Raw genomic sequence first — 15,849 nt, forward strand, 5'->3', positions numbered from 1 at the left:
TTTACTGTCAAACACCAGAGGGCACTGTTAGCATATTGAGGAGGAGAACATAACCCTCGAGAGCAGGGAGGTTGAAAAAGGCGCGTTTGTGAAAGCCGGCTTCTGTGTTGGGATTGCGTAGGATTTACGGCTCATAGGACTTATGGCTCTTGGCTCTCCGGCTCTTCGCTTGTTCTAAGCACATCCATTTGCGTTTATTCATGAGGTGTGCTCCTGCTGGGTTTAGAGATCAGTATAATAGTTACTCATGATACTTTCATCACATCCTCAGACAGGTCTGCCTTCATGGTCTGTCCAGACCCAAAGTGATCCTCCTAATTCGGGCTGTACTCCCCCTCTTCCCCAAAATGAGGACTGCCAGTGCAAAGGGAAATGGGTGATACAGTTCTGTTCTTCTGCTCTACTCTCCTTACACACACATACATACACACTGACATTAAGACCTCTGGTTAGTGACATCGAAGGCTCTACCTGTGCACCAGACGGGAGGTTGCTTGAGAAATAGTATCTCCATTGGCCCGGAATACAGCAACACGGTGCTAGCTCCTGTACGCTCCCTACCGACCAAGCTAGGAAGCCCCATTCCGGGGGCCTGCTATTCGGAAGGGTCTCGTACCTTGTACATTTTTTTCCAAAAAGCAATGTGGCAATTGGAGGCCATAAACCAAAAAGTTGTTATTTTTCGGAAAACCGAAAATGAAAACCTTGATCTAGTTTCTCTGTAGCAAACCACCTCCAGCATGTGCAACAGCTGTGCAGTGTAATGGCAGGAGGCCCGGATGGAAGGAAGGAGGCTCAGGGCTCCTCCCTCTTGTCTTTGCTGTAAACTTGTTCCTTGACCCTGCCCTGCAAGCACCTCTGATAAACAGGAAGGCATCCACGCCATCAGTGTCTATCCCGCTTAGAGCATCTGAGACCTGTCTAAGCCATCAAAGGCGTCCCCAGACCCCAGGAGCATTCTGGAGGGGACTCCAGACTCACCAAAAACAATTCCCCATTGTGTTCCCCCCTCTTGGAAATCAGGGATTTGTAAACAGGCCCTTACATTTAGACAGGTCCTGCCCTGTCTTTGTGCTGGTGTGTTTTTTCTTCCCTAAACAATGTCCTTTCCAGCAGGGCCAGCCTGTTCACACCATTGTCTGAGACCCTTGGACTACAGGAAACAGCACCAGATTCTTATCAGCTGGGGGTGGGGGGCAGCGTGAACAGATGAGGTCATGTCCATAAAGCAAGCTGCCGGTCTGCCACATCATTCTTCTGTACGTTTATCTGTGAGAGCAGAGCCCCCCCTTGTCCTCCTAACAGGCCTATCTGGGCTTTCTGTGTCCCTCATACCGTAGTTCTTTCCATTTGATGACAGACACCTGGACTCTACCGCAGGCCTCTGTTGATTCATTTTGGAATCCTTGCCAGCCCACAAAGGTCCCCCTTTCCTGGTCTTGCCTCTCTGCCCAATGGGATGCTTATGGAAGTGGAACACACCCCGTTGGGCTGGATTAGGGTACACTCCAGTCGTCTTCCTCTCTGGGGGAAAGGGGTCAAGACTGGTCACCTGAGTTCTCCTCAGCAGAGTCCTTGAGTGCAAGCTCCCGGCTGAATGCTAAGGTCTGGGTGAGGATAGGGGCAGGTGTCCCTTATGAGGCCTCCCCGGAGTCTGTGCAGCATTTCCCATCCTCAGCGGAGAATGAGTCTTTTAAAAGGCTGCATTGAGGAACCAGGAGTTTCCCTAGTGAAAATCCAGTGGGGAAAGTGAAAGCCTTCATTAGGATAAGGCCTCTAGGGAACCGGCCCAGTAGTGGTACCCACGGCCAGGGTGGGCAGGGGAAGGGCAGTGGGAAGTGGGCACAGGGCCATAGTTGCTGTTTCCTCATCTCCTGTTCCCCAGAGGTGGGGGTGAGGCCGGAAGAGGAGCCAGGGCAGGGGCCCAACAATCCTTAAGCTCCTAGTCAGGTATTGTACGAAACCTAGCCTCTCCCACTCAGCCTCTCCCTACACCAGGGCCAAGTCTGCAGTCTCAGAAAACCCTGGGGATTTGATCTTGGTGTGGCCTGAAACTTCTCCTTTGGGAGACCCTGAGAACCAGCAATTGGAGAAGCCTGGGGTGGATCCCTAACTAGGAATGGAAATCAGGCTGTTTCTGAGCAACTGTCTCCTAGTTCTAAGAAGGAGATGTGGCTGGCTGGAAAAGCCTCCGTGCCCTGGACTGACAGAAGCATGTGAGTGAGTTCCCTGCCCAACCCCCCACCCCCAACGTAACTGATCTGGGCCCCTGGAGGGGACAGCATGGCCCCTGATGACTGCTGCCTGCTCCCTCCTCCAACTGAGGGTTTCGAGGGATGTCTGGAAACTGACCTGGGCTTAGCTGAATGCAAGGAGGCCACTTGAGAAAGTGAAAAGAGCTGTTTTCCTCCTGTATTCTGCTCCCTCCCTACACCCACCCTTCCTTAAAATGAGTCCCTTGGACTGCTGGACAGCCACAGGCTTGGGGTGAACCCCAGTCATCCACAGAGGATCTGGCCAGGAAGCGGGCTGTGGAGGCAGACTGAGTGTGGGAGGATCGGCAGAGGCCAGACCCAAGGGCCAGCAGACTGGCGGCGTGGCTGCCTTGGCCTGGGATGGTGGGTCCTGCTCCGGTGCCTGTCGTGGGAAGCCAAGCTGTGGCTCTCCGAACTGGGAGGCCAGGGCCTCCACAACTTACAGGCTTAGAAAGCAGAGATTAATAAACTAATCTCACATGGCAGGGGAAGGAATTAATCAAACCCGCATTTTCTCAAAGTACGTTTCAAAACATTAGAAACATGAGGCAGTGATCACTTGATGGGAAAAAAGGACCCCAGGTTTGGGAGAATCATGTAGCTTGTAGCAGACGTGCAAATCAATGAGACATTATCGTGGGCTTCTTAGGGACTTCACAGGGCAAACGCGCTGCACACACAGCAGCTCCGTGGGGCTAAAGGGACAGAAATCCCCATATTTATTTGACCCTTGTCACCCTACACCCATTTGGGAAATGATGACACTGGCCCAAAGACAAGGGGAAGTATGGGACTTTGAGGAAAAAACTGCCAGAGAGAGAGAGGGAGGCCCCTGAGGCAGGAAATCTGGCTCAAGGGAGGCCCTCCTAGAGGGAGGCCTGGGGGGAGAAGTCCAGGCCCAAGGGTTAGGAAGGGAGTGGTCTAGGGAGAGACGAGGCTGTGGAGGCCGAGTACCTCCCAGCCCCTCACTCTGTGCCAAGTGGGTACTGATGATGCTTCCTGGGCGATGGCTTAGGACAGGGCACAGTGGTTCGATGCTGTCAGGCCCAGGGGCAAAAGGAGGACCCCTGCTCCAGGGCTTCAAGATGGGACAGATGACCGACTTTGTTAAGCCCCCCTACTCTGGCGTATGGATTGAGGGGCCCATACTCAGCGTGCTAGCAAGAGGTTAGCCTGGCAAGGTGCCCCTCCCCTCTTTGAATCACTCCTGCCTTTTCTGGGCTCTGTTATCTGGGCAGGAGCCTGATGTCACTGGGGGGAGTGGGAGCCACGGGCTGTGGCGCCTCCAGCAGCATCCAGACGTCCCCTCCTCCTCACAAGCTTCTACCCCCACAGCGCAGCCCAGCACCACAGGCAAGAGCACAGTGGCCTTAATATACGTTGGTATGTGGCATGCCAAGGAGACAGGCACCAGTCCAACTGTTGCTGTTACAAATATTGAGTGTTATTGTGGAAAAAGGAGCAGGGCTGCCTACGTGCCCAACTGCCCTTTGCCAGCAAATTTTTTTTCTGACTCAAGATCTTCCTGAAGCCCGAGAAGGTCAGTCTCAGAAGCCTGAGGGGCAGGAGTTTCCTAACTTAATAAGCCATCTCAGTTTCCTAGACCAAGCCCTTTGACTCCTTCCTTCCTGCCCCTCATGTCCATCTCCCTCCCTTCTAGAATATACCCCTTAGGGTGGCCTTCTCCCGCCTGGAATGGATGGAAAGGCTCTTCCTTTCCAGCTCACACAGATGGTATCAGTCAATTTAGAACAGAAATACAGAGATGCAATAATGATATAATTATGTGATATATTCACTCCATCGCTTTCCTTGTAGGTCTGTGTGGTAGACCACCATGTATCCTCATCAGAGCACAGAGGTGGTCATGACAATAAAAATAACAATAGTAATTAGGAGAAGGTGCTCTGCAGACAGAGAAACCACAAGGCCGATCTCAACATATGAATATAAAAATAGAATTCACACATAGAGGCATTTCCAGGAGTTAATCACACACAGTACCTCATGGGTGGGAGGTGTGGGGAGTTGGCAAAAGCTGTCCATACTTTTCTAAGTGCAGGTGTTCAGGATTGTGAGCTCCTCTTCCATTTTCCAGAGTAACTTCCCCCGGAGAACCCCGCTTGGAGCAGCCCATGCCTGGGTCTAGCCTAGAGGCCACGGAGAGCCTGGCCATTTCTTCCTTGCTTCGCCGGGATCGTGGGCCTGCAGCTCTGCGTGCCACAATTCCTGGGGCTCTGTGTTCTTTCCCGCCCCTCTTGCATGGCCTCTGCCTCTGCCTCTGCTCCCTTCTCCCTCCCTCCTCCCCACAGTCCTCCTCCCCTCTGCTTTTACCTGCAGGCCTCCCAGCCACAGAAACCCCAGGCCCGAGGCATCCCAAGGGGGTGTTGGGTCAATCTCAGTGCCTCTGGTTCACTGTCTGTGAAGTCAAAGAGGAAGGGGCCTATTTCGGATCCCAGTTCTCTGGAGGTGATGGGGCGACTCACATAAAACCCAAGGCAGGTGCACAGTCTGGGTTTGAGTTCAACGGAGCAGGAAGCCCTGTCCTGCTTTTTATCTGGTGTTTTTTCCTTTCTTCATCTTGGTTGTTTTCATGGGGGGAGTCTCGAACTTGATGCTCTCGTCCCCTTCCTGTCGGTTTTGTGCGTCACTAAACCTGCTCATATGAGGCTGGGACAGACTTTTCATTCAGTCCTCCTCCTCCTCCCCTCTGTCCTCCCAGCCCAAGAAACACATCACTGAGTATGGCAAAAACACCCCTACACCCTCAGACCGAATGCGTCCTGGCCACCTGCGCCTCACCCCCAAGAACCAGCAGGACTTAGCAGGCTTTTGCCCTCCGTTTTTTGGGTTTTTTCCCCCTTGAAAGAGAAAAGTCTTCATAAATGAAACCATTCACCACCAACCCTGCTTAGTAGAAACCAAAGATTCCAGGGTGGGAGACATCTGGTTTTCCTGTGGCTCCTGAGCTAACTGACACCATCTTGGGTTCTTGAGAATGCCTGCTCTGGGGTCCCCTAGCCCATCCTAGCGTCTCTCACCCTTTCCCCATCCCAGAGGCTTTCCAACCCTCCGTGACAAAGCCCCGCACCTGGTCCTCCCATCCAGCGGCAGGTTCCCGCCCTCCCCAGCTTTGGGCATGCTTGCACTGCCTGGTGAGAGACAGCCCCCTCCTCCTGCCCCACATTTCCCCAGCTCCCCTCTCCCCAGCTCTAGTCCACAGAACGGAGGATGACATTCCCCCACAACCCACCCTCTCCCTGTTCATCAGTCCGGAGACCCTGATGGTGGGAAGGGAGAATCCCGTCAGGAGCTCTGGGCATTGCAGGGAACCTGGCCTGACAGCGTGGGGTCTGGGGAAGGCAAGTCAGGCTGTGAGACACCGCTGGGTTTATGAAGTAGGGCCTGAGGCCCAGACCACCACCACCACCACCCCCGGGTGCCAGGGAGCTCTGGCTGTCCATGCTTCTAGGATTCTGTGAGGGAGAAGAAGTGGTGGACAGTGGCAGGGAGCCACCAGGATATCAGGGCACAAAGTGGGGGGAGGGTCTCACTGTTTCACCAGATCACATCAGGTGCCCTTAACAGGTGCTACCTGGGAGGCAACTTCCATCTTCCTCCCGCTACCTAAGGGCCCCCCACCCAGGCACCTCCTCGGACACACCCACACAACCACTCCAAGGGTCACTCAGAATGGCCATTGTTCTGCCTGCTGGGAAAGACCCACCCAGCCCTCTCACCACCGGGCACAACCGGAAATGTGCTCTGGGGCCATATCTGAGAACAAACAGCAGGCCCACGGGGGCTGGCAGCAGCCAGAGGGAGGCTGGCTCCAGCTAGGACTGGGAGCACAGAGGGGCAGGGAACAGGCCTCGGACACGGGGCGCCTCCATCGGGCCCCAGCCTTTCCTGGGGGCAGCCTGGTAGAATTACGGGGGGCAGAGACTCCTCTATCTCTAAGAGGCAGTTGGGCATGCGGGCCCCCTCTGCCCTCGCTGGGTGAGTGGGAGACTCTGGGGGCTGCTGGGCCACCCGGTCCCTCCCGACCACCCTCTGCTCCATGCTCTTCTATGCGGCCTCCACCTCCCGGGGCGTCCGATTGCGCTCGGCCTGCACCCGGCTCTTCACCTTCTTGCCCAGCTCCGGCCCTGGCCAGCTCTTGCCCTTGGCCTGTTTGCCCCGGCTCCTGGAGGAGCACCACACACGCTCGCAGTACTCGTCCACCCGCGGCAGGTTGGCGAAGCCGATGAGCTGCAGGATGTCCTTATACCAGGCCTTGGACGGGGCCGAGGCCAGGCCTCCCCGCGCTGGGGGCTCCTCCGGCCTCGGCTCCCGGGGAAACAGGCTGGGGAGCTGCGAGGCCGCGATCACCTCCAGAGCCAGGCGGACCACGGTCTGGGAGAAGCCGTGCTCCAGTGTCTTGCAGGTGTAGATGCCGGCGTCCAGGTGGCTGAGTCTGCGGAACAGCAGCCCCTGCTCTGTCTGCAGGACTCGCTCATCTGTCTTGACCTGTGAGGGGCGTGGGAGGGTGTGAGGGGGGCGTGGAGTAGGGCACACACACCAACAGTTTCCTCCCCGCAGTTTCCAGATTCATATCTCAGGGCCCGTGCTGAAGCACTCCCCTCCCCGCTCTTTCCTGCCCAGGCTGGCTTCCTCCTCCGGACTGTCAGCTAACTGCCGGCAGGCTCTCACCTTCCCAGGATCCAGGACCGGGCCTGCAAAGGAGGCTTTTGGTTTCTCCCCTAGTCAGAGCACTGGGGCACCTACCTTGGCCTTGGGAGAACCTGCCACATAGTCCCAGGGACCAGAGTGGGTAAAGGTATTTAGGGGCTTTTATTCAGGGAGGGTTATACCCACAGACCTAGGACCAGAAGTCCTTACCACTCTTTGAGCGCGCACACATGCGCATGCGCGCGCGCGCGCGCGCACGTACACACACGTAGCCCTCCCTTTCCCTGACTGCACTGTTCGCTCTCCCAGCCAGGGGTGGGCTGAGTGCCCATCGCAGGGCAGGAGGCAGCCGTGCTACTCTGATCCGGCCTGGATCCCGTCTGCACATCTGCACGTGGAGGCTGGATCGCCCTGGCGGTAAGTATTATGTAACCATCTTGTTGCTCGCTGCCTCTGGCCTCCTGGGGGTGTCTTCTCAGTGCCTAGCCCAGCAGCTGGCCCCAAGCTGGCCTCCCCCGGTTCCCAAGCTGGAAGGAGAGCCCCTCCTGTAATGAGCGCCCTCCCTTCCCCTTCCCTGCCCGTGGGAGAGACTGGAGAACGGTTCCTCACCCTGCCACACCCACGCCCTCCTCAGGCCCCAGACTGAAGCCATTTCTGGGGTTGACAGACCTTCCCGGATGGGGGAGGAGAGGGTCTGGGCAGACAGCTAGACTCCGTGGAGGAAGTGTTGAGCTAGGCAGTGGGTGGGTGCTTAGGGGTGTATGTGTGCACAGGTTTCGGTGCAAGTTAGGTACCCCCTGGGCAGAGGAGAACCAAGAACCCCTGGGAAAGAGACCTTTCAGAGAGGAACCTTATGTGTAAAAGCACAGGGGGCTTCTTGGCCAGGCCAGCCCCCCCTTCCCTCTCTTCCACCTCTGCTCCCCACTTCCCAAAGCTCAGCCCAATGCCTGGAGTTAGCGGGCTCCCTGTCACAGGACGGCTTGCAGCCAGCTCTTGCCTGGGCTGTTCCCAGGGGCAGAAGGAAGGGCACCTCCTTCTAGGCACCCCAGGGACTTAATATACACTTTTCTTCAGTTGACCTTGGCAGGTTCCCCCCCAGAGCCCCTTCCTAGGTTCAGAGAGGGATGTGGCGTGATGACACGTGCAGGTGGAGGCAGGGTCCTTGCTCACCTGGTCAGGCCCCTGGCCCCCTGGCCTCTGCACGAACCAGTGCACGGCCGCCTGGGAAGACTTGGGCAGGCACTCCAGGAAGGTGCTGTTGTGCTCCGTGCCGTAGACCGTGGTGGCTGCTGCGGAGCCTGCAGCCTCCTCTGGGGGAAGAGGGGAGGGGGGCTCGGCTCAGGACTGTGGGACCCCGGGGTCCCCCACCAGTGTGACAGGGACCTAGGTGTCCATCACTATCCAAAGGCCCTCCACCCATACATTGACGGGAGCTGCACACGTAGGAAAAGTGAGGTGTCGGGGGGGGGCTGTTAACACAGGACCAATGAGGCCACACTTCACAGGGGTTGAGCCCAGGCCAGAGGGGTGAGGAGGGGCTTGTGGGAGCCCGGTGGGTCTGCGCAGCCCCACTGCCCCTGCCGCCTGCCACCACTCACCTTCCTGGCTCTCAGCCAGACACTGCAGGGCAGGGTTGCCGTGCCGGATGTCCTGCCTGCGGAACCGGCGCTTGCCAGGGCCGGGCCGGTAGCGGGTGCAGGAGGCACCGTCCCAGGCACAGTATGGGTCTCGGGCCAGGCAGCACTCAGCACAGGCACTGCCGTAAGTTTCACACTGGTGCAGCCGCAGCCGAGCCACGCCTAGCCTCGAGCCCACGTACAGCGTTTGCTGGCAGGGACACAAGCAGAGCCAACATGAGCCCAGGCCCCACCTAGAAGCAGCTAGGCTCTTGGCCCCCTTGGGCTTCCTGAGAGCACCCCACCATTTGCAGGCAGTCTTCCAGAACCTCTTGGGTGTCTCCCCAAATGCCAAAAGTGTTTATCATGCACCTGACACACATCAGATCCTGTGCTAGGACACAGAGAGCAGGGGGCAGACCTTGTTTCCTAAGGGGCTTCTCCAAGCCCTTCCTGCTGCTGACTTTTGCTCTCTACCTCAGTAACCTTTATCCTGACTTGCCTCTGAGCTTAGAAATACACTCTGCTTTAAGCAATCCCAATACAAAAGTTGGGATTTACCCAAAGATAAACGGGGGCGATAAGCTTGAGATTTTGCCGCTTGCCAAAGGATCCAGCGGGCCTCAAAAAAGTGGCTCTCCCTTGCAGGGTTTAAATTCTGGATTTTGTTTTCAAGCAGGAAGCTGTCGGCCCAGGGGGACTGGCCTTTGTGGATCTCCCCTTCTCTGAACACAGCCTCACTTACTCAGGGTTCCCACTGTCCACTGGTTTCATGCGTGGCATCTCAGCTCCCCTGCTGGACTCTCGAGCCTCATGGCAAGGCCTCACCAGGCAGCCCCAGAGCCTGCTGCAGCCCCACTTTGAGCAGACAGCAGCCTGTCGTGCTCAGAGAGTTTCAGAGGGGGATCAGAAGGAGGAGGAACAGTGGGATGGCAGCTGCTCTTACCCTTTTGACAGAGATCTCCATCTCGGTGATGGGTGTTGGCACCTGCAGAAGGAGGAGGGTCTCAGAGAGGGCTGGGCTGGGGCCAGCTGTGTCCCTCCTTCAGCCTCCTCCAGCCCTCACATGGGAGCCACCTACCACCCAGCCCGGGTCAGCGAACTCCCCGGCAACTAAGGCCAGACAGTCTTTCCCAGACATTGGGTTATTAGAAAGGTCCCCTCACCCTGGCTGGCCTCCAAGGAGGAGGCCTAGTGGAAAGCACAAAGCTCCAGTGTCCCCTCCCACAGCCCTGTTCTCCAGGAATGAGGCAGCTGTCCCACATCACCCATCCCATGTCAGGGTCCCAGCAGTCCCCCAGAGGCAGGTGATGCCCTGCCTGGCCCACAGAAGCCCTTAGAGACATGGGGGTCTCAGCCACCCCCTCACTGTGACTTGAGCCTGGCAGGGTTTTGTCAAGGGGGGGATCACCTTGGACACCCCTCCCTAGGCCCTCCAAACTTTGTCTGGGCCCCACACCAGACAGCATCAGCAAGGCACTTTCTCCTCCACTGGCTGTGAGCTCAGTAAGGACAGGCCCATCCGCCTCCTGCACTTTGCTCCTGTGTCCCAGGAGCCAGGCCTAGACCCAGCAGTGGGGCTGGAGGGGACCCTTCCCATCAGTGCTCCCTCCCCGAAGTCTGCCCTCACCTTAAACACCTGGAGCTCCTCCAAGACCACCTCCTCGGACTCAGTGGAGCCCCCACCCTGGAGAGCAATGACCTTGAGCACAGAGCCTGAGTCTGGAGCGGGGGAGAAGGGGTCAGTGGGAGAAGGAGCAAGCCCCTCCAGCCCGCACACCTCCCCGGCCGGGCCACCCCACTCAGCCCACCCACCAGTCCCCAGGAAGATGACGTCGTAGGTCCCGTCCTCTGCCTCCACGCGGTCCACCACGATCTGGTGCAACTGCTGGGCCAGATGCGTTTTGACAAGCACGGGGCGGCCCCGCCGTGGCCGCACGGGCCAGAACATAAGTGGGTGGGCTCGGGCAAATTGCAGCACCTCGTCTGGGTAGTTCTTGGTGCTGCCAAAGGGTCGTCCTGGCTGTGCTGTCATCTTGCTGGGGCACTGTGAGGAGCAGCAGGGGGGCACCTGAAGTGTCCTGGGGCCACATGCTCCCCAGCCCAGCCTGTTTCCAGGTCCCATGGCCTGGGCATGCCCACATCAGAGGGGCCACGCTTGCCGTAGCAGAGGCTCCTTGATGTGGTCACGGCTCTGCTCCCCTCTTTCCACTACCTGGCCCCTCTGGAGTCCCAGCCCAGCCACAAGGTTGTCCCAAGGTAGAATCCCTCTAGAAACTGCTCAGCCCTCTCTCCCGGCCTGGCTCCAGGCAGACACTCACCACTCCAGGCCGAGGGAAGGGCACCTTGCCCCCATAGGGTCCCCACTGGTGCTGGGGACCATCTTGGTGGGCAAAGGGCCCCTTGAAGACCTCCCAGATATCCTCCATGGGGTACACACAGACGGCGAATCCCTGGAACACGGCACTGCCGAGGACGCACAGGGACAGGCAGGTCAGAGTGGCTGTCACAGGTGGGAAGGGGCAGCCTGGCTCCATGGACAGGACAGAGGGCGATCGTGCCTGCAGACGGCCAAGACCAGAAAACGAGGACACCCAGACAAAGACAGAGAGAAGGAGGGAGAAAATAGAGCCTCCGAGTCCTGGAGTCAGGGACAGAGACAGAGACCCACAGTAAAGTCGGGCCACAAAAGCAGGGGCTCAACAGAGGACGCTAGTGTGCAGAGACTGAACCAGGGCTGGGGATATGAGGGGAGACCCGTGTGCCCACCTGACCGTGCTAAACAGAGCATACACCTCGAGGTTCTTCCCTGCGCTGGGCCACAGCAGGAACACATCCTCTGGGAGAGAGAAGGTCCCTGTCAATGCCGCCCACTCACTGCTCTGAGCCCTCTGCACCTGTACCCGCACCCGGCCCTGGCCATCGCCTTACCCAGCTGGTCAAAGTGGGTCTCGGCACCACCAGGGCCAGGCACCGAGCACACCAGCCTGGCCTTGAGGAAGGTGCTCCATTTGCTCACCAGCACGCGCTGGCCACCAAGGTCATTCTGGGGGTGAGGGTCAGAGTCAGCCTCCAGCTCCACGGAGATGGGCCCCCCTTCTGCTCCTCCACCCTCACCGTTGGAGGGAGAGGCACAGAGGGCTGCCTTCACAGCCTTGCCTCGCTTTCCCTCCTGCTGCTGCTGCTGGGAACGGGTGTAGGAAGGGAGTGCGGTGAGGATCTGACCTCACCGCCTCCTCCCGGCTCTCACCACGCAGACACGGCCGACGCGGCTGACGGTGACACGGCCTGGGCCACCATCGGGTGAGGGCACAGTTTCCGAGAAGAAGAAGTACACCTTGTCATCATCCTGGTCAGAGTTGTCAGCAATCCGGGCGGCCATCACAAACCGCGGGTCTGGGAGGTGACAGGGTGCAGCTGGTTGGGGGACCCTCACAGGGGAAGATGGGAGCGGGGTCAGGGGAGAGGTGCCGGACCTCCACTGTGGGCTGGAGTCCCGGGGAGTAGAGTTGCCAGGCCCTCCTGCCTCCCTGTCAGGGCTGGGGGCAGATCCCAGTCAGCCTTGACCCTGGAAGACCCTGGGCTCACCATGTAGGAGGTTCTGGTCAGAGTCAGAACGCAAAGCTGGCCGGGGACCCCCACTCCGGAAGATCATGGCCTCGCGCCCCAGGAAGTCAGCCGTGAGGCCCGTGTACAGCTCCCCACCTGGGTGAGAATGGGGCAGAGTCAGGGGAGGAGGGCCAGGTCCCATAGCTGGTCCCAACCCTTCCCAGTGACACTGACCAGCACCCACCCTCCTCATGCCCGTCCTGGCCTGGACATCACCCACCTACAGAGGTGCTGGCGAAGGGACTGCTGGGCTCATGCGGGCACCGCCCCCGCCCACTTTCCACACTGCTGGGCTCAAGGTGGAGCACATGCTGGGGGAGAGGGAGGAAGGGAGGGAAGGGTGTCACCTGGGAAAGCAGCCCAGCCCCCCACCCAGGCAGTGGCCATCGCGTGCAGCTGGAGAGTGGGCGGAAGACGTCCTCATTCAGGGCCCCGCCAACGGGGTCAGCCTGGCACAAAGATGCCTTTCAGCCCCTGACCTCTCTGCCCTGAGCCGGGCTCAATGGGAAGTGTTCAGACAGCAGGGCAGAAATGTCACTGCATCCCAGTCCCTTGCGGCGCCTGTGCCGGGCTCACCTCCCCACGGTGCCCGACCGTGATGAGGGCACAGGTGGGCTGAAAGGCCCCAGTGCCGCACGCCAGCAGGTGGGTCCTGTTGTGGGGCTGCAGCACCCGTACGAAGTTGGCACACTCCACCTAGCAGGGAGAAAAGGGGTGCGGTGGAGGGGGTGAGGAGGTGTTTACCATCTCCATGGGCCCCAGGACTCAGCCCTGCCTGGCTAATCAGCTCTGGGGACCTAGGGTAAGGGTGACATTCTTCACAGACTTTAAAGAGCCCTCAGGATCTGCTCCAAATACCCCTAGCACAAGTACCCCTGGGGAGTGGCCCCAGGCTGTCCTGGGGGTCAAGCCCTGGGTGTTGGTCATGGTTGGGGGACAGTCACTCTTTAAAAAAAAAAAAAAAAAGATTTTATTTATTTACTTGAGAGTGAGAGAGAGAGCATGAGAGCTGAAGGGTCAGAGGGAGAAGCAGATTCCCCACTGAGCAGGGAGCCCAATGCGGGACTGCATCCGGGGACTCCAGGATCATGACCTGAGCCAAAGATAGTCGCTTAACCAACTGAGCCCCTCAGGCACCCAGGCAGTCTCTCCTGACCGCACTCACCAAAGGATCTCTTCCCTTGCGAACACACTCCTCCTTCTGTCCTGGCTGCGGTGGCCACTGGACCTGAAAGAGAGCCTGGCTGACGCCTGATCTCACAGCCTGTTTCCCCGTCCAGCTCCCAGCTCACAGAGAGACCCTCCCTTCCTCCGTCCCACTCACCTCCCGGGGATCCGGCCACGACTGGTCTAGCCGCAGAGAGTAGATGGCATCACGGCCCCCCAGAAAAAGGCGGTCCCGGTACTCATCCAGATACATGGCTCGAAGGTCCAGAAAGCCCCGGGGACCCAGAAAGACAGCTGAACGGTTGGCAGACAGGAGATCTCGGAGGGAGCAGATTGGAAGTTAGCGCGTACTGCTGTGCCCACTTCCTCCGTTAAGGTGTGGAGCTGGAGGGTCCCAGCTGTGCATTCACACACACACACACACACACACCCCACATCTGGAAAATGTTTCCGGCCCCAGGCCTGCTGAAGGGCTTCTGGGAAACGGCTCCTGGGAGTGGGTGGGACAGGGGGCTCTGAGCCCTGCTTCCTACCCCTTCATCCTTTAGTCCCTTGATCTTTCAGTTAACATCTCCTTCCCATCTGTGCCCTTCTGCGCCCACTCCGGTCCCCAGGGAAGATGGCGCCACCAGCAGAACTTATGGTAGCAAGCTGGGCAAAGTGCTGGGAAGAGCCCAGGGGGAGGCTGAGTGAGTGTGAGCAGTGGGCAAGGCCGACTCGGTGGGACAGGTGGACAGACACGGGAGAGCGTTCCCAGCAGAGGAAACACCTGGCAAAGGCCTGGGTATGGGAAAGGCCGGCTATGGTCAGGTGGAGCCCAAGGCTCTGGTCCAGGGATACGACTAAGGAAGACTTTCTCCTCCGCAGACACTGCCCTCCCAGGCCCCAGCTGTGGGGGGTGGCTGGCGGGGGACGCTGGGCCCAGGAGCCGAGGATCCTGAAATAGTTTCCTGGGGTTTGGCTAGGGAGGTGAAGGTAACAGGTGGCCAAAGGGGCGTGCAGCAGGATGTGGTGGGAAGGGGCGTTGGCCACCCCTGTCCACCCCTGGGAAAGCCAGGTATCCCACACCTGCCCAAAAGTGGCAAGCCCGCCCCCACTCCATTCCCAAACTCATCAACAGCCTCTTCCAGGAAGCCCTCCATGGCTGACAGTACTTTCAAGGGAATTTGCCCTATTTAAGCTTTTGCTTACGGCTTGACTTTTGCCCCAGTCCACAGCTCCCAAGACAGGCCCACATTCCCCCCCCACCACCACCACCACCAGACCCAACCACGGACTCCAGAGTAGAACCATATCTCCTCTCCCAGATGTTCCAGAGAAGGCTGGGTGTCCCGCTTGGATTGGGGTTCCCAGGGAAGGTGATCACCCATCTGGTTTCCCCAAGAAGTGTCTCAGGGACCTTCCCCGTGGACCACCCCCACAGATTCAGAGAAGTCTGCACCAGCTGCAGCACGGAATACCAGGTTAGAGCCGCGGGGACACCTCCTGGGCCAGGATGGGCCAAGAGGGGAGGCTGTGATCCCCTTTGGGCTGTGAAGAGCCTCTGGGACAGACAGGGAAGGACAAAAGCCAGCACTATGAAGTGGGCTACAAGAGGCAGATGGGAGGTGGGGGCCTCTAGGCTGTGGGGACAGGGCGAGGGATTCCACTGCAGGCTGCTGGCCCAGGCTCTCACAGGTGCTCAGTGCACACCTCCTCCAGACCTGTCCTCTCCATCCCTCCCCATCTCTCCCTGCCCATCCCTACTGAGGCCTCTCAGGACCTCCATGCTTCTCTCCTTTTCTCAGAAGCCCCCCTCAAGTGGTCCCCCTGCATCTCTGCCTCTCCTTCCTCCCCCCTCCGGGGACCTGCCCCTGCCCTCCTCCCAGGTCCCGCCTCTGGCTGCAGCTGGATCACCATCTCCGGGAATGACCGTGAAGTCCTTCCCACGGGCTGTGTGGGAGTGACCGCATCCCTCCGGCGGGCAGAAGAGGCTGCCCAGCGCCTGGCTGGGCACCCCTGAGCCGGGGATGTCACAGGGTCCAGGGCTCCCACAGACGCACCCTTGAACAGGGCGTGCACTGCTGGTACCTCGGTAGGAGAGCCGCAGGCGGGGCACGCTGGGGCCAGGGGTGGGGCTGCCCCCGTGGAGCAGGAGGCCCCCCAGGAGGCAGCAGATGGCCCAGGCCGAGAGGGCCATGCTGGGGAACTGAGGGCACCACGCTGCTGGTCGAGGTGCCCCGGGTCCGGTGCTGGCTGCTGGTTGTTGTTTGTTCCGCGGCCGCCAGGCCTGACACTTATAAGGCAGCGGCTCCGCCCCCTGTAGGGCCCAGAAGGCGGGAAGGAGGAGGGAGGCAGGGAGGGAGGGAGCAGCAGGAGGCCCACCCCGCCTCCGTTATCCACCTGCTGCCCCTCTCTCCACCCTCCTTGGCGTGGTTAATGCCTCTGTGTCACATTGGCTAGTTTCCCAATGGGGAAACTCTTTCCCGGCTGGGGTGTGGGTGGTTTACATGAAATGTCCACAAACGCAAGTCCCCAGGCTCCAACAAAAT

The 15,849-nt window shown here is 59.0% G+C and overlaps 1 protein-coding gene across 2 annotated transcripts; it reads right to left on the bottom strand.

Annotated features, from left to right (window-relative positions):
• Positions 1 to 4,017: 4,017 nt before the first annotated feature.
• SEMA3G (semaphorin 3G) lies at positions 4,018 to 15,591 on the bottom strand. 2 transcript variants are annotated; one of them, XM_032321673.1, is made up of 16 exons: positions 15,389 to 15,591; positions 13,476 to 13,636; positions 13,317 to 13,379; positions 12,728 to 12,847; positions 12,372 to 12,462; positions 12,131 to 12,247; positions 11,793 to 11,938; positions 11,474 to 11,588; positions 11,312 to 11,381; positions 10,864 to 11,008; positions 10,358 to 10,589; positions 10,173 to 10,264; positions 9,489 to 9,530; positions 8,525 to 8,753; positions 8,097 to 8,236; positions 4,018 to 6,764 (listed from the first exon to the last, which is right to left on the bottom strand). In XM_032321673.1, the coding sequence occupies exons 1-16, from the start codon at positions 15,495 to 15,497 to the stop codon at positions 6,324 to 6,326; spliced, it is 2,313 nt and encodes a 770-aa protein (XP_032177564.1). In that variant the 5' UTR covers positions 15,498 to 15,591; the 3' UTR covers positions 4,018 to 6,323. The 2 variants fall into 2 exon arrangements, with proteins under 2 accessions (XP_032177564.1, XP_032177571.1); XM_032321680.1 differs by lacking the exon at positions 12,728 to 12,847.
• Between the last annotated feature and the right edge of the window lie 258 nt (positions 15,592 to 15,849).

Source organism: Mustela erminea, chromosome 1 (assembly GCF_009829155.1).
Source record: "Mustela erminea isolate mMusErm1 chromosome 1, mMusErm1.Pri, whole genome shotgun sequence".
Lineage (NCBI taxonomy): Eukaryota > Metazoa > Chordata > Mammalia > Carnivora > Mustelidae > Mustela > Mustela erminea.

Bases quoted from the DNA above. Each gene is read 5' to 3' on its own strand.
- SEMA3G (XM_032321673.1), bottom strand. From the start codon at position 15,497: ATGGCCCTCTCGGCCTGGGCCATCTGCTGCCTCCTGGGGGGCCTCCTG. The intron at 13,380-13,475 runs GTGAGTGGGACG...GCTCTCTTTCAG, and splicing joins CGTGGCCGGATCCCCGGGAG to GTCCAGTGGCCACCGCAGCC. The intron at 6,765-8,096 runs GTGAGCAAGGAC...CGCCCCTCACAG, and splicing joins GGGGCCAGGGGCCTGACCAG to GTCAAGACAGATGAGCGAGT.